At 54.6% G+C, this 24016-nt stretch overlaps 1 protein-coding gene across 1 annotated transcript in view; it reads left to right on the top strand.

Annotated features, from left to right (window-relative positions):
- The window catches only part of NOL4L (nucleolar protein 4 like), a 61211-nt gene that overhangs the window by 9016 nt on the left and 28179 nt on the right, over nt 1-24016 (top strand). The window contains exons 2-4 of the mRNA XM_086474658.1: nt 8881-9036; nt 12748-12859; nt 17361-17470. Coding sequence (XP_086330784.1) covers nt 8881-9036; nt 12748-12859; nt 17361-17470 — 378 coding nt within the window. The remainder of the gene's footprint in view (nt 1-8880; nt 9037-12747; nt 12860-17360; nt 17471-24016) is intronic.

Below are 24016 nucleotides of genomic sequence, written 5' to 3'. Positions count from 1 at the left end.
GTGTGGTTATGGTGGAAACAAGCCAGAATACAGAGAGGGTTTACCTGAACGCAGGGAGAGACCCAACAGATTTCCATCAACGCCTCTCTCCCGTGCCCCCTGCCCCGGCGCCCTGTAGAGGACCCCCTGCCCTTGCAGAGCCGCGCGTGCAGCCCAGCAGAACGAGGAGCGCCGGCTCTCCCCGAGGGCGGCTGCTGCGTGGTTTGGTGGGGTCTCGTGTTGGCAAGGGGGGTGATGGAGTCCGACATGACCGTCACGGTTTGGCACCGTCCCCGTTTCAGGTGTGGTATTCTCGAGGCCAGGTTGCGCTCACGGGGAGCGGCAGCAAGCGGCGTGGTGGTGCTCGGGTGGGAAGTGGGAGATCGGCATTTCCAGGCTCCGGTGTTGGGGACGGGCTGTGCTCAAGCCACTGCGGCACCACGGCACCGCTCGAGTCCTGTAGCGCCCTTACCTGGCGAGGAGGCTGCGTTTGGGAGGGGAGGGCGTGCAGGCCTTTGACCCCCCTCGAGTGGCTGCTGAGCTGTCAGCATTTTCCTGGGGGCACGTCCTGCTGTTCCTGGGGGAGTCCCCGACTGTGGCCCACGTACTCTGCATTGCCAGGGAGCAGGGAGCTGGCACCAGGACACCATGCATCCAGGGCTCAGCCTCTCAGCCTGGCCTGACCTTGATTCACAGTAGCATCATTTGTAACTTATTTTACATAATTTTACTTGCCACTGACGAGCTGAGCTGCTGCTGCTCCTCTGTGCCTCCTCCTACTTAGTTTCGTTTTGACATCACCGTGTCCTCGCTGTAGGTATGATGGTGTCGCCTGCCTGCCCTAACACTGCTGGGTCTTTTCCCAGGAAGAGAGGGGTCACCTTGCTGTGACAGGTAACCTCATGGCTTGTGCCTCGTCCCCCTCTGACTCGAAAGGCTTTGCTTTGGTGGTGATCTGTATTACATTAGTGCCTCGGCGCGGTGCAGATGGCTCGCAGCGATTAGTTACTTCAAGGAAGAGTCAGCTCAAAACAAGTTCTGAGTTTGTGTTACCGCTATATGTTTTCAGTATTTTTTAGATATCTAGTTTTAGATTCAGGATGCTATGGAATATAAATGCTCTTCTAGTTATAAATGCAGTTTACCTTTTTTCCACCCTGGTAGCGTGGCCCCCCAGATCACCTAGAACAAGATCCAAATGACATTAAGAAGTTGCTACCTGTCTTTGCAGATTTATTAAAAAAAAAAAAAAAATAGGCAAACTCACATTTTAACTCTGCCCATTTCAAAACATTCCTGCAACGTTATAATAATCCCCAAATAATAATGTCCGTGATACCCTCCCTGCTAGCGAGCCGCGGCACGGCACTTCTCCCGCACAGGTCACGGCACGCCGCAGAGCCCAGCAGTGCGGTGGTCCCCGGTTGATGGGTGGGAAGACATTGGTCCCGGGGGAGCTGTTTCCTGGGTGGGTCAGTCGGGTGCTCTGCTCACGAGGTCGCAGCAGCCTTCCTCACCAAACCCAAGAGAAACGGTGCTCCGGCTGCTCCACGGCACCCGGTATTTTGCTACCTTTGAGACCGCCTGCGCGTCGCCTGCCCCGTCACCCTGCCCGCAGGCAGGGCAGCGCAGGGCAGCGCAGGCAGGGCAGCACCGGCTCCCCGCTCCTTCCTGGCAGGCAGGCGTGGGGTCACCGTTATTGGGGAGCGCGGCGCTTACCTCTGCGTGCCACATCCAGCTGCTCCTTGGCTTCCCCTGCCGGCACGCAGCCCGGTGCTCGCAGGGAGGCAGCTCTGCTCTCCCGCGCGGTGCAAAATGTCCTCTGCCTCCTGGGCACAGCAGGCATCCGAGCAAGCCTCTCTGCCTGCCAGGCCTCTCCTCCCTGCTCCGGGATGGAGGGCAGCCCCGTTGCCCAGGGGAGCAGCCACCCACCAGACCCCGCGCCCACCCACCTCCCCTCGGCACCAGCCGGCAGGGCGCCCCGCAGCAGAGCCCGCAGCCTACCTGGGCCCTCTCCGCAGCGGGAGGCAGGGCTGCCATTTCCAGGCTCGCTCCTCCCAGGCCTCCGTGTTTTCATTCCCAGGCCTAGGAGCCAGGAGAGGAATAAGCCAAGGTCAGAGCAAAGGCCTGGACCCATCTCCACGGCTCAGCTGCGGCTGCTAAAAGAGCAGCTCGCTCGTAAGAGGCGCCTGCCCCCCACTGAAAGACATACACCTCAGCTTTGTTTGCCATCTAAAAATAACGTGCCCGGCTCCCCCTCACAAGGAAGTATTTACTTTGCAAAAAACCCAAGTATTGTGTATGGTTCTGGGCAGAGAAACAACGCGAACGCACCCAGCGCAGGCTGGTGGCCGGGCCTCGGGCACACCAGCCCACCGGCTCCTGGCCTGAGTCAACGCGTTGCGTTGGGAGAATGACTTACTCTTTGTGCCTTGGTTTCCCCTGGAGAAATGAGCTCTCCGGGGCTGGAGTGACGCTCAGCTGATCAGCAGAGCCGGGGCTGGTTTTGCTGCAGTGAGTAGGACTGTAGCTGTAAGTGCAGGATGGGGTTTCGTGTTTGCTTGGCGGTTCGTGCAAAATGACATGGAAATGCTTAGCGCAGAGAAACACCATCAACATTTTAGCAACTGCTTTCCCTCCATTTTTCAACCAGAAATGATCAGAAAAATTTCCCAGCAAAATATATCTAGGAGAAAAAAAAGAGCTAAATCTGTAAGTGAGAGCATTTCCCAAATTCTTCTGATGGGTTCTTTTTATTAGGAGCAATACAGCTGATATTGTTCTCAGCTGAGCATTTCCCCAGTGCCTGTTTCTAAGGCACACACCGTGCCCATGGCATGAGGGACAAGAGGAAGAGGGAAGTTTGAGGAATCTAGCTCTTCTTTCTCCTCGCAGCATTAGCAGAGGGAGCCTGCTGTGGTTTAACATATCCCCCGCAAAAGCTGCTTTCATCCTACACCTAAATACCATGAGGAGTGAACTTCCTAAAGCCCTGGAGAAGTCTAAATATAGAAGCCAATCAAGGGCTGACTTCCCAGAGATGAGAAGTACCAAGAACAGTTTCTTGATCAAAAGTTGTAAGAGTCCATATTGAAATAAAACGTCTGTTTCGGTACCGAAGCCTGTGCAGAAGGAGTAATTGCAGAGGTGGGCTGTGCTCCGCGCGCTCACCGCTCCATCAGCCGGTGGTGCCCACGGCACCGGGCGCAGGAGGCAGCCGGTGGGCTGCCCAGGGAGGTGGACCCGGGGTGTCATCTCTGAAGCACCTGACGGGGATGTCTCTGCCGGCACGGCAGGATTTCATCCCTTGCTGCACGTCGCAGTTTCTGTCCAATTGCTTTTTCCCGAGCACGTCCGCTCCCCGTCACAGTTTATAATTTCTTTCAGAAGAACAGAAATTTCCTTAGAACAAAACACAACTTGTAAGAAATGAGAAAGGCACCTTAAAGAGGAAAGAGCCCAGATAAAACACAAACCCGAGTTTGCTAATCTCAGAACAGGTATGTGATGGGACCTTTGCGCATACAGCAGCGGGAACCACTGAGGGCTCCCAGTAAGGGCGCGGGACGGCTGATTGCCGCAGAGGTAGTGCTGCCGGGCGCGGGCTGGGGAACCTGCAGTCGTGCCGTGGGGCGGCTCGCTCCGGCGTGGGACTGAGGAACCCTGATCCTGACCTGGCTGGGGGGCAGTGGCTGTGCCCCACTGCCCGCGGGCAGCAGGAGCGCAGGCAGAGCGAACGATGCTGCCTCTCTCCTGTGTGCAAGGGAGGTGACCTTGAGGGGCAGCTCGATACAGCTGGCCCCAGACCTCCCGTTCGGGTGTCCCGGGGATGAGGGTGACAGCAGCCCTCCAGCCAGCCGCAGGAAACGAGAGTTTAACGTGACTCTGTACTAGGTGGGGGGAGATGCTGTAGTTGGGAGATGGAGACGAACGCTTTCATGTGGGAAGTGGGAGAAGAGGCGAGGGCCGAGGGTCTGCTCCCTGGCCAGGGAACAGAGCGCAGCCATTATCAGGCAGGGCTCTGCCGGCAGGAAGCGGCTTTTGACTCACAGGAAGCTGAATTGGGCTGGTATCAGCCCTCGCGCGAAGACCAGGGCAGCATCTGATCTGCCGTTGAACACAGCAGAAAGCAGCCGGCGCTCCCTTCCCATTCCGCTCCTGCTCCAGCACCCCCTGCCCGATGGCCCTCCAGCGTACCCCCCTGTGAAAAGGGATGCTTCCCCGTGGAGCAGCGAAGCAGGGGCAGCTTCCCGGGCGCCAGGAGAGCGGCCAGCCCTGCTGGAGGAGGCAGAGCCAGGACCCTCCCAGCCGGTGCCAGGGCAGAGCCAGGACCCTCCAGGCTGTTGAGCCCAGCTGGGGCAGGTACCGACTCCTCCAGCAGTGCCCACCCCAGTCGGCCCGAAGAGAGCTGAGTGCACCCCGACCTTGGCGAGCTGACTCCCTGGCTTGCAGCTCAGATTAAATCCCCCCAGATTTTCCCAAATCAGAGCCCAAGGCGGGGAAGGGCTTGCAGGGACGAGAAGCCCTTATACGGAGCCTGCTGCTCATCCCTTGGCCTCTCTCTGTGAGGCTGCCCCGGGCTAGGAGTCTGGTTTCGCACGGGGCGATGGCAGCTCGCAGGGGCTCGGGGTGGAGGTCACCGCGGGGCAGCGCCGAGGGGATCGGATGGCAGCCGCCGGCCGTAGGCCTGCTGCCCTGCCGAAAACCCAGTGTTGCCCCTCAGCGCTGCAGGTTTGCCTGCGAATCCCTCCGATGATGGGTTTCCACACGCCACGTAGCCGAGGAACGGCTGCAGGGGCCTGCGGAGACCCAGCCGGCCACTGGCAGCAGGAGCCGGCCGGGCGGAGGAGGCCGCCCGTGGAGGCGTGTGGATGCCGCTGTCGGGCTCTCAGGCAGGGCAGGTCCGTGGGGGAGACATGTCAGGGCTGGCTTGGCGTGGCTCGGGCGGTGAGGAGAGCGGCAGGGAGCGGGCAGCGTGGCAGGGGCCCCGCGGCAGCCTGCCCTGTCCCCGGGGCCTCCCCGCAGCCGGGGCACAGCCCCCGGGTGCCTGCGGCCCGGCAGGCTGCCAGGGGCCGGGCATGGGGCCGCCGCCTGAGGCCCCAGCATGGCGGGGGGTGGGGTGGGGGTGGTGGTGGGGCGGTCCGGGGCCCTGCGGGGGGCACCCGGGCGGCCGTGAGGAGGAGCCGGCGGCGGGCCCGGCCCGGCCCGGCCCGGGGGAGCGGATTACCGCCGGCAGCGCGCGGCCCCGCCGGTTGCCATGGTTACCCCGCTACCTGCCGGCGGGCCTCAGCCCGGGCCGGGCGGGCGGGGGGGGGGGGCGCCCTCCCTCCTTCCCTCCCCGCCGCCGCGGCAGATGTCACCGGCTCCGGGCCCCGCCGCCGCACGGGCGGCCCCCCCCCCGCTCCCCTCCGCCTCTCCCCGCTCCCCTCACGCCAGGTCGGGCCGCCCCCACCCGGAGCGGGAGGGCGAAGGGCCCGGCCCCGGGTAGCGGCGGGGCTGCCTGCGGAGGACGGAGGGGAGAGGGAGGGAAGGCAGCGGCGGTGCGAGCAGGCCCCGGGGGCCGAGGGTGCCCTCCAGCAGGCAGGAGGGAGGGCGGCTGCCGAGAACAAAGATGCCGGGGCAGGGGCTCGGCGGGCGCCATGGCCGGGCCCCACGCGTGCGGTAGCGCTGCCCGGCCTGGCGCCTCACCCCGGGACATCTTCTCTGCCTGAAATGGCTGTCGCCGCCCGTTGCTTTTCACTGGCCTCGGTGACGATGGCCGCTGCTTCCCGGGCGGCGAGGTGACCCCGGCCCGAAACAGCCGCTTTCGGCTATAAATAGAGCCCGGTTGCCCGAGAGCAGGAGGTGGTTGCGAGGAGGTGGGGGAGCCGAGGGTGCCGGGGGGTGGCCAAGGTCGGCGAGATGGAGCGGAGGGACATGGAGGGCAGAGGAGGTGCGGGACGGACCGAGGCGCTGGGGCCGTGCGAGAGGCTGGAGGGGGCTGATGTGAAGGGCAGGGGGCTGTGGGGCTGCAGGGGCTGGTGAGGAGGAGGAGGCAAGAGGTGTGGGACTAGATGAGATGGGGAAAACAAAGGACGCTGGGGAGGAAGGAGACCTGATGGGAAACCTGGAGGAGAGGGGGTGAGAGGAGAGAGAGCCTTAATGACGGCTGGGAAGGTGGGGAGGAGGTGGGAGAAAGGGGGGGAGACCTGTGGGATGGGGTACGCTTGGACAGAAAGGGAGGGGAGACTGGGAACGGGGAGAGGCAGACATGCTGGGGAAACGTAGGGAAAGGGAGGATGCCTGTAAGGTGGCAGAGGGGCTTCCTCGGCTCAGCGCCTGAAACGCCGCCTGCTTTCAGGTGCTTATGTCAAGGCTGAGCTTTGCTCCTGAAATCTTTTGCTTATTTTGGGGACAGGTGACTTCCAATAAAGCCCCAACACCAGGAGGGGGTAAAAGCATCCCTTCTTCCCATCCAACAGAATTTTTATTGCTTTTTAAACCTGAGGGGTTTTAAAGCTGTTCTGAGATATTATGGGCTCTGACTCATGCCTTGAATACTCCTGAGCTATACTGGTGTGGAAGGAGGAACCAGAGGGGCGTGGGCCCTCTGAGAGGTGGTCTGTAGCGCGTGTGTCCTCTTAAATCCTAGGTCAATGTTTGGATATGTTGCCAGGTATAAACCTCTGTAATCCTACGAGCACTGACTTGATACAGCTTCTTAAATCCCGTGTCTTCAATGCCGCTTGCATCTCACCTGCTTCTCAGGACTAAATAATCATCACAGGGAGAGCAGTCACAAGGCTGATGAGGGGATGGAGAGATGCAAGGAGTCAGGAGAGGGTCGCTGCGGGGAATGGGATGTCGAGGAGGCAGCTCCAGCATCCGGCATCCAGCCAGGGTGGAGAGGAAGGCAGTGCTGGATGAGCAGAGAGGCTGCAGCGATGCCCAGACCCTGAGGTTACCTTAACTGCAGTCATTCTGAAACCGAGGAGGAAACAGGGAACCGCTGGCCGTGCAGGGAGGGGGCTGTTAGTCAGTTGGGATGGCCCTGGAAATAGTGATTTCTGTAGGGGGTTGGTTATATCCTTAATTTTGAGGGCTCTGCATCTGACTGTGCATTTCTCCTGATGCATTTTCCTTTGTCCTGTTTCTGTAATTATCCTCATTTCAACCCCGCTCTGAGGATTATTGGTCAGTAGGAAGCCTCCTAATGCCCGCTCCTCCTTGGCAGGGGAATACCCGTGCCCTCGATTAAAGTGAAACTCCCTGAACGGTGACAGAAGAAATTAGATCTATATTCCTCAAAGACACTCCCTCGGGCGAAGTTTCCCGACCCCCACCACGGCAGCACTGCCACCCTGCCCCTTGTGTTCGTTCTCAATATTCTCTTTGTTACAGCCACCTTTATACATGGCTCAGGGCTTCCCCGGGGAAGGCAGAGGTGGTTTGTGTTGGAAAACCCTCGTGCCCACGTCCTGGGTGAGCACACCGACCTGTCCCACTGCAGTCCGTGCCCAGTACAGGCAGCCTCTGTTCTGAAATTGGGGTGAGGAGCCAACTTTAACAGGCAGCACTTGACGTTAAAAGACTGCTTCCCCAAGATGTTGGGTAGTCTTTAGCAGAAGGCGGTCCCTCTAAATGATTGATTTTTGAGAGTCCCTTGACTGGTGGCTTAAGAGCAGCATTTATTCAATCTATAGACCGTATAAGATACACAGAGCCTAACCCCCAGTAACAACAAAAAATAAGGATTCGGAGACTGGGTGTTCCCTTTGCGTGCAGACCTCTGCCAGCCCCTGCCTGCGCTCACAGACGCGTGAGTGCACGTCAAAGAGAGAGTTTGCAGGTCACCTGGATGTGCGGGTTGCCGCTCACCAGCCTGGCGTGCACCGGCTGGGCGGCCGCCACGCACGCCTTTTTGGGGAGCGGGCCTCAAAGGGACGTCATGTGGCTATGTATGTATATATAATATATGTATTTTTGTATACATCCAGCCATCGATGCAACAATGGCGTTTTTTCAAGGAGAAGCTAAGTGACCTCCCGAAGCCTGGCCCTTTTTGGGTGCCCCCCGCCATTACAGCAGCCACCGACTGCCTCCCATGAGCACTCCCCGCTCTGGTGCTTTGTGCCGGAGCGCCGTGAGCAGCTGCCGGGTACCAAAGGCTGCCTCCCCTTCCCGCGGCACACCCTGCCAGTGTGAGCTGACACCGTTGGTGCCAGTCAGCTCGGAAGAGCACTGCTCCCCACACTTCCCACTCCCACCAGTCTGTCACCACTGCCGTGTGGCAGAATTACTGCCTCCTGCTCGCCGGCACATCCTAACACACAAAGAGCTGTGCTGCTGCTGCCAGCGCTCAGCTGCTCTGCGTATGCGAGAGAGGGAGGGTGCCTCGGAAAGGTCAGCGCGGGGAAGGAGGGCGATTCTGTCTCCTTCCTTTAGGGGCCGTATCCTGGCATCGCAGCGAAACCTTGTCCTGCCGCCTGATCCGTGTCCGTGGGGACTGCAGCCAGCGAGGGTGCCCCGCGCCGTTAGGGCTTCCCGGGAGGGTTCAGTACCATGCGCAGGTCCAAAGAGCTTCCCCTGCCTGTCCCCCGCCTAGCAAGATCACCCCAAATTATGAAAATTGAATTTCTTGATTGGCTGTGACTCCACTCTGGACTCTTCCCTTGGTTTTGTTCCTGGCCCAATTTCACTGGCAGCTTTAGCAGCACAACAGCAGCAGCCGCCACTGCCCTGGCTACAGCAGGATCCTCCCTGGAGCACTGTTTAATTCATCCCCCACATCCCCCGTGCCCAAGGCAGCCCGGGGCTGGAGCACTGCGACTCTGCCCCCTCCAACCGCATTAGCCCCGGGCCGATCTCGTCACCCCTGTCACCCAGCGCTGACACTAACTCAACTTGCCTGCACTGTTGTAGGGGGCAGATGGACTGTCGGAGCCCGAGGGCATCTCTCTGAAACGTGTGGCTGTGGTGGAAGATTTCTTTGACATCATATACTCGATGCATGTGGAGAGCTCGTCGGAGCCAGGCAAAGCACCCAAACATGCCGGGCAGAAGAAAACCTACCGAGCGGTGAGACTCCCCCTTCGTGTGCCCCGGGCAGCGAGGGGACGGGAGTGAAGGGGCAGAGGAGCGGGTGTCCCGCGGGGATGGGGACAGGGGTGGCAGGGCAGGTAGGAGCAGATTTGCTGGCGGGAGGCAGAGGCGAAGGAGAGTCCTGTTCGCCTGTGCGGGGAGGCGTGAGAAAGGCATCGTTCAAAGGCAGAGCAGCTGTGCCTGGGAGATGGGAAGCCGGGCTGCAGTGGCAGCACAACGGTACGGCTGCTCGGAGAGGGAAGAGCAAGTGAATCATGCAGAGACAACTGTGCATGTCTGGGGGGGGGAAAAAGAAAAAAAAAAGAGAAGCGCTCGGTATTACTGATGGGCGAGGGGATGTCTGCCCAGTGCACACTCTGCTCCGTGCTGTCTCCCTCCCTGTCTCCCTTGCCCAGAGGGAAATGTCTCGCCTGGGCCTTGAAGGGCAGGAGCAGCCAAAAAGGGGGACTGGGGCACGGCCAAAGCCCACTTCTCTTCCTCGCCCGGGTGGGTGCTCTCGCCAGCCCATGGCTGGGCTTCCTCCGTTACAAAATGGAGGCGGGCACCGAGCTAAGTCTCGTCAGGTGCTCCATGGATGCCGAGAACCAGCTCTATCCATCCTGAAACCACTCTAGTTAGGTCAGGAATAATTTAGCCTGAAGTGTGCTTCTCCAGGGAGCTCGCTGTTTCTCCTGACTCTGCACAGCCCTGCGATGCAAACATTTGGGCTCTGCTTTTACAAGAAGAGCTGAATTTACTGTCCAAACCCAAGCTACTCCCTTGAATCCCACAGCCCTAAGGACCAGGTCGCTTAGAGACAGAAGTGGCTGGCTGGCAGCTCGTGTCTCTGGTGTATACATCATCTTGGAGAGGTCTGTGTGGGCTGCCTGGGTCTCTGCGATGATGCCTGAGATTATGCAGGGCTGGGTGTGCTGCCAGAGCCAGCTCAGGGGTGGAGTCTGTCCTGCCTGTCCTGCCTGCATGTGTCCCTGGCTCCATCCGCGGCTGCTCGTGCTGGCGGTGCCGGAGGGGCAGCCCGGTGCCCTGCAGCCCCCCCGTGCGTGACAGGATCCCCCCGTGAGCAGGGCTCTGCGCTCACAGCTCCCGGCACCGCTCAGCACCCTGCGCTCTCAGCTGCTGCCCCTGCGGCAGAGCGTGGGGCTGGGGGCCGGGGCACACGCTGACCCTCCCTGGACGGGGGCAGGTGACCTCTGTAGTCCGAGGCGGGGGGGCAGCCGCACCAGCACGACCACAATTCAAAAACTTTCCGCTCATTTCCCCAGCAGACCGCTCCGACCCTCCCCTAATTCCTCCAATTCAGCTCTCTGGAGGACTAATCTGTGCCCTGCACAGCCTCGGGGGAGCAGGCTGGATCCGTCTGTTTTCCCAGGCCTGCTCGCAGCAGTCAGAGAGCTTCACGCTCCACCCCTCCATCTCCCTCTTGAGCTGAGATCATCACATTAGCAGCGTGTATCCCCTCCTGACCTGGCAGGACGCTGCCGGCTGGGCTGGCTGGCCTGGCTCATGCCCTGTCTCCCTGGAACGCCTTTGCAGCCGGGTCTGGAAGGTGAAGTGCCGCACAGCACGCCCCGCGCCGTGGCTCGGGTGCACAAAGGGACGCTGCTGGGTGGTCAGCTCGGGAGGCTTCAGTGTCCCCTGATGTTTCTCTCCCTCTCCCTTTCCCCACCGTTTGTGATTAGAGGCACTGGAGAGTTTGCCCTTGGCCGTGACCTCCGGAGGGAGGCAATCAGAAAGGGAGTTTGGATGGGAGATAACTCATCAAGGAAGCTGTCTGCTCTGCAGAGCATCAAATCAGCTGAGAAATAACAAGTGTATCACTAAAATTAGCTGAACGCTTGCAGCAGAGTCTGTGGGCTTGCTGGAGCAAAAGATGCAGGGAAACCGGGCTCTTCCCCGCGAAAGGACAGTTCCCTGCCTGCACCACGGTACCACGTTTGCCACCAGCAATTTCCAGGCCCCTAATTTCAGTGTTTCTGTGGGACTCCCTGGTGCTCATGCGCTGATAAACACCGCACAGAGGCAAAGGCTGAGCTGGGCAGCCGCTCAGTCGCTGCGGAGCTCGATGGGGCTGTCGCTAAACAGGAGGAGAATCCCACTGCATCCTCCATTTGAAGGGCTGGGACAAGGTCCCTGCCTGAACTTTCCACCCATCTGGCATCAGCGTGTGTGCAAAACCTCGGGCTCTGCTGCCGCTCAGTGGAGATGAATGTCTCTCCCTCCCACCGCACGGCGGGTCACAGGGCTGCTTCAGCCAGGACCAAGCAAACCCTCTGCCCCGTTGCACGTCTCCTGCGCAGTATTTTGTTCCAAGCTGAAGCATCGCCCTTTCCTGTAGGGTAGAAAAATGCTTGGAATTTAGGTTTTTTTAAATTTTTCTTAACAACATAAGGTGGGAGGGTGATGCCCACTGGCCAGAGGAGGGGGATCAGGAGGTCCTGGGCTGCCCTCCTGGCTCGGGCCCCGTCACCGGCCCTCGCTCCGAGGTGTCTGGTTGCAGCTCTGCTTCCCGTTCGGAGCCCGGCTTCTGCGGGGCTCGCAGCCCCGAGGACTGGCACAAACAATTGAATTTCTGTCTGCTTTATGACCCCACTTGTAAGTGCTGTGACCCCTGCTGGGGTCACGGCCCCTGGTTTGGGAATCGCCATGGTAGGACAAGTCACTTAGACCAAACAGGATGGGTGATTAACGGGAGGAACCAACCCCAAAGTAAGAGGTGGGCTCTCCACCTCTTAATGCCTTCCAATTAAGACCAGATGTCTTCCTGGAAGATCTTTTAGGCAAGCCACAGGCTACTGGGTTGCAGGAGAACCTGGGTGAAGTTCTCTGACTTGTGATGCGCAGAAGGCCTGGCTCCATGATTCGATGGTCTCTTACAGCCTTGAAGAATCTTCATTAAAATTACCTCATTCCTTCTCCAAATAACCTAGTCTTGATCTTTAAAAATGCTGTAAAATTGCTGCTGGCAGGGATTAATTGGGATAAGAGGACTCTGTGATAGCCAGGCACCTTCTGCGGGTGCTTAGGTCTGGATGCGATGTTTAACTTCAGGCATCCAAGTTTTAAATATTTATCCTTAGGTTTTCCTCATCTGTGAAATACAAATATCCCACAAAGGTTCAGGAGACTTAATTCATTACTGTTTGTAAAAATGTTTTCAATTCCCTCGATAAAATATGTCACTGAAGTGCAAAGTATTATTAACAGTAATTGATTGTCATTGTGGGAAAAAGTGACCTGCCCTTACAAAAGATTAATGGATTCTTCAGGTTACTGGTGTGATGGTAATTAACAACGCAAACAGCTGACGAGACCTTACTTTCTCGTTTGATTCTTACACATCCATAGCTTCGCTCTTCCCAGACTCCGAGCGGGAACGGAAAGGAGTTTCTGGGAAGGAGTGGCTACGCAGGGAGTCCAAAGGTCTGTTTGTTTGCGCCTCGGTGCCTCTGACACGCCAGTTACCCTCCCAAAATGTTCCTCCATCAACAAGTTGCTCCGGAGGGAGGGATTCAGGGATCCCAGGACCGGGCTGAAGGGAACAGTGTGTGGCTGTGAGTCGTCGATGTTCTTGGCCAGGCTGAGCCGGTGAGGTGGGAGGGTGCCCGTGGTCCCCCGCGCCCTCCGCCCGGCTCTCCGTTAGGCATTCCCCCTCGCCCAGGCCATACAGCCATCTCCTTGTTTTCCCAGATTGCAGAGACCTATGCTTTTCTCCCGAGAGAAGCCGTGACCAGGTTCCTGATGAGTTGCACCGAGTGTCAGAAGAGGATGCATTTCAACTCCAACGGACTGGAGCCCAAAGGTAAAGGCAAATGAATTCTGCCAGCAGAGCTGACGCAGCGTTTCGTGCCATCACTGATAGCTGTCAGGATACTGCCCCGCCAGTGAGATACTCCCTAACCTAATGGTTTTCCTAACCCGTGGTATTTTTCATGCACTTTGATAGCCAATCTGAAAGAGTTGCTTAAATCCGGCTTGTCTGTCACTGGTTTTAGCTTAGAGAGCAGAAGCAGCCTAGCTTCCTTCCTGAGCTTCCCCACTGCCACTGTACAAAGTGTGGGTCAAAAATACTGCAGATATGTCTGCAGTCAGCCCCTACTTGTATGTGGATGGAAACTTTGATTTCTGAAAAAAACGTGACCTGTAGTTTTTCCTTTAAACTATTCATTTTGTAATGAAAGACACTGAATAGGTCTGAGTAACGGAAGTTTCTGGTAAAGAAGTAATTTGCAGCAATTAATAGACATGCACGCCATGATCCTGTTTTTGATAACGGAAAGTGGTTTTGTAATCAAAGTTATATTATGGCTACGTACACAGCCAATTAGCATGGCCACGGTGGTGGCTGGCTCGTTACCGTCCTTTTGTAAACGGAACCAAGGCCTAAAAGATAGAAGCGGTGCATCAGGTGGGACCAGGTTTTCTTCTGGAGCAAATGGTTGAAGTTGATGTTTGTGTGTTTTTTTCTGAATTACAAACTTGTTTTCATGATCGAGTGCAAAGCATCAAAGTGACTCCGAGAGGTTTCACCCAACAAAATTGCTTCTTTAAAAACACAAGCAAACTTCAGAGAGTCTGTTTCAAAACTGTTAAGGCAAACAGGCTCATTTGGCAGCTCTTATCAAGCAGAGAAGCAGAATTAAATGAACAAAGGACCCAACAATAGAAAATTTTTAGTATTAAATACCGATTTCCAACTGTTTACTGCTAGGAGCAGAGCTATGGACAGCCCAGAGGTTCCGTTTAAGTAGATTATGTGTGCCAGCTCTCCAAAGCTAGTGACTGAAATGCTTTGTACTTGTTATATTTTTTAGAAACTTTCCCAAATAATCCTACGTGACATCTATTAGCCTAAGCTCCATTCCTGCAGCGCTTCCCACTCTGCTGGCTAAGGGCTCGATCCCTCTTTCCAGTTAGGTCAAGAGAAGTTTTGGCCTTTGGCCTCACTGGGAGCAAACCCGACCTTTACACTGGCTGTGCCACATCCATCAGGGGTGACATTCCGAGCACTGCAGCTGCGGCAGGCGGCTCCGCGGACGGGCAGGGGGGTGGGATGAGTCCGGCCAACAAGGGTGCCGTCGGTTGGCTTGACCCAAACCAGGACACTTCACTAAATGCCTGGCACTAGCCCAGCCCTCCGCCCCGGAGCTTGGGATCCCTTTTCAGGAGGCGGCTGATGAAAAGGGTCGTTGTTCTCTCAGGGGCTCCCACCTGCCCACCCACCATCCCAGCGTCTCCCCTGCCTCCTCCAGCCTCAGGGCACCCGTCCCGGCTCAGCGGCAGCTCAGAGGACACCAGGTGCTGAGTATCCTCCTCAGAGCGGTCCTGGCTGTGGAAACCATGATCAGGGCTGAGATCGGGCTGTCCTGAGCAAATCTGTAAATTAATGTCAATTATCAGTTATTTTCATAAAGCTTTCCCACTTAGCAGTTCTCTTGAACAGGAAAACAAAGGATCCCGCACATATAAAGTCCTGCTTCTTACCCACTGGGAATGGAAGGAGGGAAGTGCCTTTCTGCTCTGAATAGTACCTGAATAGTGACCTGTGAAAATGCATACAGTAGATTAGATAAGGTAACTTTTACTGGGGAAGAGTGTCTGATTTCACTAATACATATTCAGGAATTTATCAGGAGCAAATCACCTAAAAAACGTTGGGGTCATAGAAGAATTACCCAGGTGTATGCACACTTACAAGTGAAAGATGAAAAAATTTGAGTCTTCCTGCTTCTCTTGTCCGTTAAACAAATCTCAACACATTTCATTTGTGATCACAAAAATCCCTAATTAAACATATCTGACATCAAACCCTGCAGGGCACCCACATGATTCATAAAAGCAAATTGTCTTGCTTATGGGAAACTTTGAACATCGCTGGATTTCACTGTGATCTCTTTACACTGTTATTAAATTAGGACTAATTCCAGTGGAGTTACACGAGTGTGGAATTAGGATCAAAACCATTTTACTTTAAACCATCCCTCCTGTCCCATCTGTGTGTCCAACACATGGGGCATGTGATACAGACAACTTTTTGAAAAATGAGCTAAAGGGTTCCAGTAGCCCCCTCTTGTGACGTAGGGTGTGAGGATTGTTCCCATGGAGTCCCCCAGGCCTTTAAAAACAAAGGTTTTCTTTCTTTTCCAGTTAGCTTAAAAAAGAAAAAAACATTTTCGTTTCTATGGCTCAAGCTCTTATCTGTTGCAGTTGCACAAATTCACAGTAAATTTGTGGCTGCTAATGGGATTATTCCAGATTTACATCAGGATCTGTTCAGGCAGATTCTAAGCACCACAGATCATCTACCTCCCTCTTCCTCCCTGTGTGAGGGTGCTGAGCTGCTTCTGTTCAGCCTCATTCATTTCTGCAGCGCTGAACTATTAAGTGGGAGATGGCAGGAGAGCAACTTCTCACCCTTGGAGGTGTGAAAGACTCACCTCATCCACACCTGTTCTTCAAGGAAAGAGCAGCAAAGATAGATCTTTGTTACCCTTTGCAAATGCTTCCCTGAACTCTAACGACTCAAGAGTTGATGACCCCAGCCAGCCTGGGTAGGTGGCAGGTTGTGTTCCTGGGAGCTGTTTCCCCTTTCACCGCAAAACCAGACTGCCAGAAGCCCCCCACCTTGCACTGAGGTTTTATCGTCTTTTCCTCACGAAGGAACATCCTTGCGCAGCAGAATGATGGGTTGTTTTGGGTGCTGGATGTCGAGAGACGTAGAGGTGCTCTAATTAATCTGTAGGTCGAAGCGTGACAGAGACCACTGACATGCAGCCATGAGAGAAGAAGGGAGGAATTAGCTTCCAAGGTTCCTAAAAGCTCTGCACCTTCATGTTTGAGCCAGCTGACGGCCCGGGTAGCGCTGGCCGCCCGTTCCTGCACCCGCAGGCAGGAGTGCTTCCGCTGCCCAGGGGTGAATTAGATGGACCTGGGGAAAAAAGCGTTTATTTCCATGGACCCAGCTACTGGCTTGATACAGGAGATTTGAAAAAAACCTGTGTGGTGTTTAAGCCAGTTACAGACGGGTTTGGGGTCAGGTCATTTCTTAATCGGAGATGATAGATCTGGTATTTCCAGAGGTGTGGAGCGTCTTCAGGTCTGCTGAGTTTCACTGGGATTTTTTGGTATCAGCATTTCTGAAAAGCAGGCCCATTACGTTTGGGTTGATGGGCTTTCTAAGGTGCTGTAAAACATTTTGTGAAGGCTCTTTTTCAAGGGGCTGTGTCAGAGGTGCCTGTGAAACCAGTGACCCCAGAACATGCAAGCCAGCCAGGGAGATTCAGAGACAGGAATGGAAACCTCCCACCATCGGTTCACCTTCGGCTCCTGGAAATCCTTCTTCCCTCTCCGTGGCTGCTTAAGCTCCCTTTCCAGTGGACACCACACATCCCTTCAGAGCGCGCTGGAAGGCTGGGTTAATTCTCCACACTTGCATCTGCCTGTACAGAGGGCAGGGACATCTTCCTTTTCGCCAGCAGCCATCCCTGTGGGAAACGGCAGCTTTCCTCTTGAACAGTCCCAGTGCACGAGCCGGTAAATTCCGTGTTAGAACAGATAACTCTCGCAGTCTTCGTGTCCTACGTGGTGAGCTCGCGGGCTCCACAGTGACGACGGCAGAGCTGATGAATCTTTGAGAATTCAGAAAAATCATTGAGAATTTGCTTTACGGGGCCTCTTCTGGTCCGGCTAGACGAAACGATCGGCAGGAGCAGTCTGAATCTAGAGTGATCTCTAGAGCTCAATATGATGCAGGCAGAGGAATCAACAGGAACAATTTAAAGATCTTTAAAATTAAGTTTGTGTTTTAATGAGGGTGCTAAAAATAATCTTCATCACCAGATAGAGATACTTAATAAGTTGCCTTAATGTTAACTCCTACCTGAGGGAATCCCAGCAAAATTGGCAAGACTTTGCAATGCTAAAGGAAGCTGCAAATATATTCCTGTTCATCAACCTCTGCATAAATCCCATTTGCATGGAACTGCTTCTGAGGCATCGGCAAGACTCGGTTTCTTCCGGTGCTACATTCTAGTTTGGTAGACTGAAAAATTACATGTTATGTGTAGCCTTTTCCGCAGGTGACAGCAATGCTTTTTTTTTTTTTTTTGCAAAACAACATCTGTTCTGTAATTATGTTCTTGGTGGGGTCGTGTTCTTAGAGGAACCTGTGCTCAGCGGGCACCAGCTCTCGCTGGGGATTTTAAGTGCTTCCCAATACGTCTGTTTAGCGATTACGAAACCGCATCATAGGTTTGTGCTTCCACATCCCTGTGTCTAAATAAAGTTTTTCCTCTGTTCTTCAGAGAGCGAACCACCTTCCTCTTTGGTGTCTGGGATCATTGACTACAACATGCCCCTCACCTCTACCTACCTGAAGCAAATGAAGCTGCGGGTAATGAATTCACAGGAGCAGGTGAGCGGCGCTCCGGGCGCGGGGCAGTGCGCGCGGCGGGGCGGGTTTCTGCCCGTGCTGCAGGGGCGAAGGGAGCGGCCGGTGCTTGGCACAGCGAGTTTTGGAGGATGCTTTGGGGAATGGCTGGTTTGCCCAGGCAGGTCAGGCTCTGACCGAGCGCGGCGAGTGTTGGTGCGTGGAAGGTGGGAGGGCTGCGCGGCTCGTGCCTGGCTCAGAGCAGGCACACAGGGCTGCTGCAGCCCCGTGTCAGTGGAGCGCAGCGGAGACGGAGTTGGTGCAGTTATTGCTTGTGACGGTCTGCTTGTTCTTCGGACGGACAGTTCTTCTAGGAAACTACCTTAAAAAGAAATATGACAGATAGGAATTTGTTTCTTTACCTCCTCCAAATTGCCTGGGAGCTTTAGCAGACGGGGTCTGAAACCCAGACCTTGCTTGGGTTGCTCTGGTGCTCTCTTAAACTGATGGGCAACTTGAGGAGGTTGAACCGCAGCCACTCTGCTCTCGTGTCAAAGTGGGAGGAGGCTCAGTTGTTTGATGAGAGAGTTAAGCCACTGGATTTTGATTTGGGAACGGATGGGGCAGACTGCCACAGGATTATACCCAGGCTGTGCAATTTTCTGAAGTTCTGCAGCTGCAGAATTAGCTGTGGGAACCTCTGTGCACCATGGAAACAGTCTATAAAAAGAAAAGTATGTTTTACTTGCTCCCCACAATCTGCACTGGAAGCCAGTGCTGGATTTTCTTTCCAGCACACTGAAACCTGAGTCTGATCTCACACGGTACTTGCCAGTTGCAAGAAGTGAAAGAATTTGCGTTGTGCAGGGGTACCAAGCACTGCTGAGAGCTTGAACGGTGAAGTTGCGCCCAATGGGTACTTCTGTGTAGTGGCACCCTAAAGGGACGTGGGTTAGAGCATCCGTTGCCAGGGTGTAAAAGGGTGGCTGTGGGTTCGCTGTCCGGAGCTGGAGGGATACCGAGCTCCTCCATCTCTTCAGCCGCGAAACCTTCTTGCTGGAGCACAAAATGGCACCGACAGGAAGCACTTCTGTGTTTGGGAGCTTTGTTCCTTTGCGCCTGTTGGACGCTTGAGTGGGTTTAAGGTTTTGTTTGCAATAGGTTATGTTAGAGGTTAGAAGGCCGCGATGTGCCAGGTTTTGTGCTCGGACTGGGCCGGGCGGTAGAACTGTGGCCAGCTCTGGGGGCGGCTGGGCTGGGCTGGGGACACGGGGTGGATGGATGCGCCATTTCTTGGCACCTGCTGGCTGCTCCAGGACCACTTTTTGGGTAAAGGCGGTCAAAAGCTGACCCGTTCCAGCCACCTTCGGCTGTGCAAAGTGTTTGCTGGCTCTCGGTGCCCCTCCTAGCAGCAAGGCCACGAGACTGCAGACCCCGCCGCTGGCCGTGCACCTACCGGCCTGGTCTTCACCGAGGCTAAGGACTCCGTGGGCCGTGATGGCTCACTGTGCTTTTCAGCACTTGAGGCTGTTCTTTTGAGTCCCCTTTGATGTATACAAAAGGACGGTCTGAGAGGTTGGTCTAGTTACTGTTTATGCATTTTCTACCAGTTCCTCTTGGCACCAAAGCTCTGTTCAAGAGAAGTGTGTTGTGAAGCTTCATTAAACTCCTGTACCCAGTTTCTACAGGTAGAAAACTGGACTTGCAGTTTGATCTTATTTCCATAGGAAAAATCACCCCAGAAGCTGGCAGTACTGAATCTTGAGTTTGGAAGCTGCACGCTTAGGGATGCTTGTTTTGAGAACTTTGGTTGGTAATTTAGAGATTTGAGAAGTTTATACCCTGAATTTTGGTTTAGCAGTTTGCACTGGAGCTGTCACTAGGTAGATAGATATAACGTGCTGCTAACACAAATGCTCTTGAAGCTCTCTAAGATCGGAACAGAAGCATATGTCATACGGGAACAAAAAAGGGACCAGCTGAGACAACCAGCAGTTGTTGGTTTAGATCATAAATCAAACGGCTTGATGTTATTCCCTGCCTCTAAAATTTTTCTTTTCCTGAGCTCTCATCAGTGCGTTGCAGTGCAGCTTCCTAAGCTTTTCAAGCTGTAGCAGCCAAGGGAAAAAACTATTTGGAGGAAGTAAAATTTGCTGTTCAGTGTGTAACTGAGAGCAAAATAACAAAAGATCAGTCTTATTGCTCAGACTTGTGAAGCATTAAAGCATTTCCATCAGATCTGGAGGTAACGGCAGTCTGGAGAGGATTCAGGTTCTTGGACCCAGTGGAGAAAATCCAGCGGGACTTGGGTGCCATCCGTTCCGAGATACGAGTCCCTCCCCAGCTTCCCCTGGGGAAACAAGTGCCACGCTCCTCAGGCAGCTGCGGCCGTACCTGAGCTGCTCACACTGAAGCCTGTGTGAAGCAAATGTGTGTGGTAATATCAACACCAGGCTGCAGTTCCCTCCACCCAGCGTTCCCCTGCTGTTTTAGTTCTTCTTCGTACTTTGCACTGGAAACACGACAGTACCATCCCTTTCTCCTGGGGGATCCTGGCCGCCTTTGTGGAGCCGGGCCTGTGGAACCCAGGCTGCTGCTCTCCCCCTGCCCAGGGAGGGGGCTTTAGGGTCAGGGACTTGGAGCCGTGGGGGTGCCAGGAGCTTACAAACTGCAGAAGTCCCCTGAAGACGATAGAAATAATTCCGACTTTGCTACAAATGCAAAACAGGAAGAAAATACAACCTGCTTTGGAAGTTTGCTTGCACGACACAGATACACACTGGGCGGTCTTTATATACCAACATTTACAAAATGATGTTGGGTCCCCTCGAGCTCAGCTTTGCTGCCGTGCTGCCTTCCTGCCTTGCACTCCCGAACGTTTGATGGTGATAATAGAAATAAATTAAGCCACGGGCTTGTGTTCGACTTGGCTTTTGCCAAAAGTAATTATTTGCATGCGGCAGCACCAGGAGGAACTCGCTTCGCTTGGGGTAACCGTGAATGAATTTGTGCCAAAGTAGCCTTTTAACTTCATTATTCAGGGAAAAAAAGAGTGTACACGTAACTGTAATTTATTAGCGCTGTTAGGTATTAGGGCAGCGGCATCTCCAGAAGGAAGCACAGCCAGCAGAACCTTAGAGAAAGCATTTTATCTCTACTTAGGGACAAAAAACAGGCAGAAGAGGAGCTCTTTACATGGTTGCTCACAAAATGAAGAGTTCCTGCAGAATATATTTCAATATATTTCTTGAAGTCAAGTACATTTATTCTGTCATGACAGAAAACAGCTGTGACCCATGTTGTTTAAATTGGGTTCACTAGAACATGCAGGAGCTTCTGGGGTGTGAGTTCTTCCTTCATTCCCATTTCATACCAATTCTCACATGCGTGAGAAAAATCAGGCCCCTTACCCTTTCCTCAGAGTGCCGAATTAGCCACGTTTCAGGGTACCTACTGAGGCAATAAAGCGCCTCTGAGCTTCTGACCTTCCCAATCTAGCAGCAACAAGGAGTGAAAAGAAGATATTTGATATTTATCTGTAATGATCCTTCCACCTCGTTTTCAAACGCTAAATATTAGCATTTTTAAATGATTGGTTATTCGAGTTTATTGCTGGCTTTTTCCAGAGAATCTTTTCTGTCTTATTCAAACTCAGCTTTGGATTTATTTTTCATGCCACACTGCTGGGCGTGATTTCCACTGGTGGATGGTGGAATATGAAGATTTGAAAAGAACAAATCCCAGCACTGAAGTGCCGGGCTCACTGTCTGCTCTGGAGATGTTGCTGCTGCCTTGGCAGGTACAGTCCAGGGCCGAGTCACCAGGTTTAAATGATACAGAAACATTTTCCAAGGTTGCTTCAGCGCCTGCTGACGGAAGGTCACGCAATCGCTGAATGGCGGGAGCTGCTCTTGGATGGGGAGTAGCGCGAGCGCTTGTCTTGTTGCTATGGCTTTGCTGCGCTGACTTGGAAGGGTTTGAGGGGACAGAGCCTTGTCCTGCACCGTCACACACTCCCTCCGCCCAGTAATTTCCCCGTAAACCTGGAGTGTGTGGCAGCACGTGGGTGTGAAGTGGTTTTCAAAAGGTGATTTCAAGCGATGTTTGAACCCGGGCAGCAAGGTAATCCTGGCAGAGGGGCTGGAGGGGTTCACAGCCCACGGACATACAGGGAGTTGGCTTCGTCTCGTGCTGGTGAGGATCGAGCCTCCTCTGCAGGATTTGGGAGCTCACGGAGCCTCCTGACCAGGGGCTGGTTTGCGATGTTAAGTGCTCCTCCTTCCACTCTCCTTTCTCCCTGCTCCACCCCTGATGGTGCTGGCTCGCTGCAGTGTCTCAGAAGGCTCCGGTATTACCAGAACAGCTGAGATGCATCTTCCCCTGGCAGCTCTCTTGCTTCTTTCTGCTTCGGATCCATCTCCAGGCTAATCCTGGGGGTGCGGAACGGGCACAGGGGAGGCAGCAGAGGCAGGGAGCGGAGCGAGCGGCCCCAGAAGAGGACACGTTAGGTTTCCTTTTTCAGTCCGTAAGTTCACTGGTGAGAACTGCAGATGTCTCATTTCACATAGTCTGGGGATCAGAACCAAATCTGTCAGAGCTGGTAGCTGCTGTGCGAGATCCGGGACCTGGATTTATCTGTTCGAGTGCTTAGTGAAGGGATCCCAAAGAAGCTGCATGTGTTCACAGATGTGTGGAGAAGGCAGAAGCATGCAGTCAGTGTTTGGAAGGAAGTGGGATGATGCGTTTGCATCACATGAGGGTGATGAGGTACTTCCCAGTCCATTAAAGAGGGTGTTAAACATCTCCAGGAATAAATACCTCTATTTGATGAGATAACTCTCATTCAAGAGACCTTCCCTTGGCTTTGTTCTCTGATATTAAACTTTAAGGCACTTTGGAGCACTTGAGAAGTTCCCTAAATGCACCCTTACACACCAAAGAAAAGGGAATATTTGCCGTACACAGGGTGAGGCGCCGTGACCATCGCTGTTTGAAATACAGATTTAATCTGTGCGATAGAGGCTGGCTGGGAGATCTACACCAGCAAAGCCCTCCCGTGGAGATGCAGCTGTGGCTGGCAGAGGTTAAATTCTGCCCTACATGAGAGACTTTGTCGGGGCAAAGCCGGGGAGGCAGGTCTGGCCATCGTAACAGCGCTCTTGACTAGCAAAGAGAGTTTAGCAAAACTTCGTCCTCGGCCTTAATGGCTCATGAGATGTGGGAGGTCAGATGATCAAACCATTTAGCCTGGGCTCAAACTCGTGTGAATGGCTCGCTTTCAGTGAAGGTCAACTCATTTTTGTTACTGGAATTAACTCTGACGTTCCCAACTAGTGGAAACTTAAGAGCTTTTATTTCCCGCTCCGCAGCTCCTTCAGCACTTTTCCCAGCGTGGCTGCATTACAGGTGAGCGTTGTGTTTGCTCAGTGACACGCTCAGTGCAAGCAAACAGTTTGAGCCTTGGGCTGGCTGGGATAAATCCTGCCACTGCAGCTCTCGTCTTCAAGGGAGCTGTGATGCCAAGGCCCTGACTCTTTGACAGTTTTGAGAGAAATCATGTTATTTACTGTAAGAAAGGAGGTGTTAATTTGAATCAAGTGGCATTGGCTGGTTCCAGCGATGCTAGGCACAATTCGTCCTCCTCAGCTGCTCAGATGTGTTTAGTTGCGGTGTACAACTGGTCCGGTCCGTTTTCCTCACTGGTAGCTGTGCACCAGCGGAGAGAGGCTGGTCGCTCTCCCACTCTCTGTTCTCCTCCCTGTGATGTTGTGCAGCTTAACCAAGGTCCTGGAGAAGTGCCTGGGGGCTGCTCAGAAGTTGCTCTCACCCTCAGTGGAGCTGTGGTTGTCGTGCTAGCGGAGGGCTGGGTCGGACCGAGCAGGAGCAGAGCATGGCAGACCGGGTGTGAACCGGGCAGTGGGAGCCTGTGGCAGGAGTGCCCGGGAGGAAGGCCGGGTCAGTGGCACCTGGCTGGGGAGCGTGGAGTCCCCTGGGCTGGTGACAGTGACCCCACGGAGCTCAGCACTGCACGGACGTGGCCAGCGGGTCCCGCACTGGCTGGCCCATGCAAAGCCCCTGTGGGTTCCCCGCCCGCTCCGCAGCAAAGCTTTTCGGCACTGGGGCCGAGCCACCCGCCGGTAATTAGCACTGATTGCGCACGCCGACCCTGGCCCGCGTCACCCCGCGGTGCCGTCTGAGGAGCCTAAAGCTGAGCTGCTTGAGCCTGGTTCTGGGAACACTGAGTGAGTGGGGCCAGAAACCACATTATCTGTCTTCAGTTCGTCATGTCTTCCAAGTGTCTCCCCCATTTGGTGAGGAGAGATGCTGCCCATCCCTGCACGCTAACCAGCATCGAGGGCAGCTGTGCCCAGTAGAACTGGGAACAAATTTTTGATTCGGGTCCTGTAAAGTGAGGCCAGGAAACATTCCCGGCGAAAATGTAAAGACCTGTACCGCACATCGATGAAAGCACCTGACATCCGTGGGAGAGTCTCATGGATCCAGTTAAATTTATCCTGTACTGTGGAAAGCCTCACACGGTGAGGTTTTCTGCATCGTCTCCCAAGCTCAGGTGCTGACGTGCTGTATGTT

The sequence above is a fragment of the Leptosomus discolor genome, chromosome 17, assembly GCF_034619465.1.
Source record: "Leptosomus discolor isolate bLepDis1 chromosome 17, bLepDis1.hap2, whole genome shotgun sequence".
Lineage (NCBI taxonomy): Eukaryota > Metazoa > Chordata > Aves > Leptosomiformes > Leptosomidae > Leptosomus > Leptosomus discolor.
This window is presented reverse-complemented; position numbering and strand designations above follow the sequence as displayed.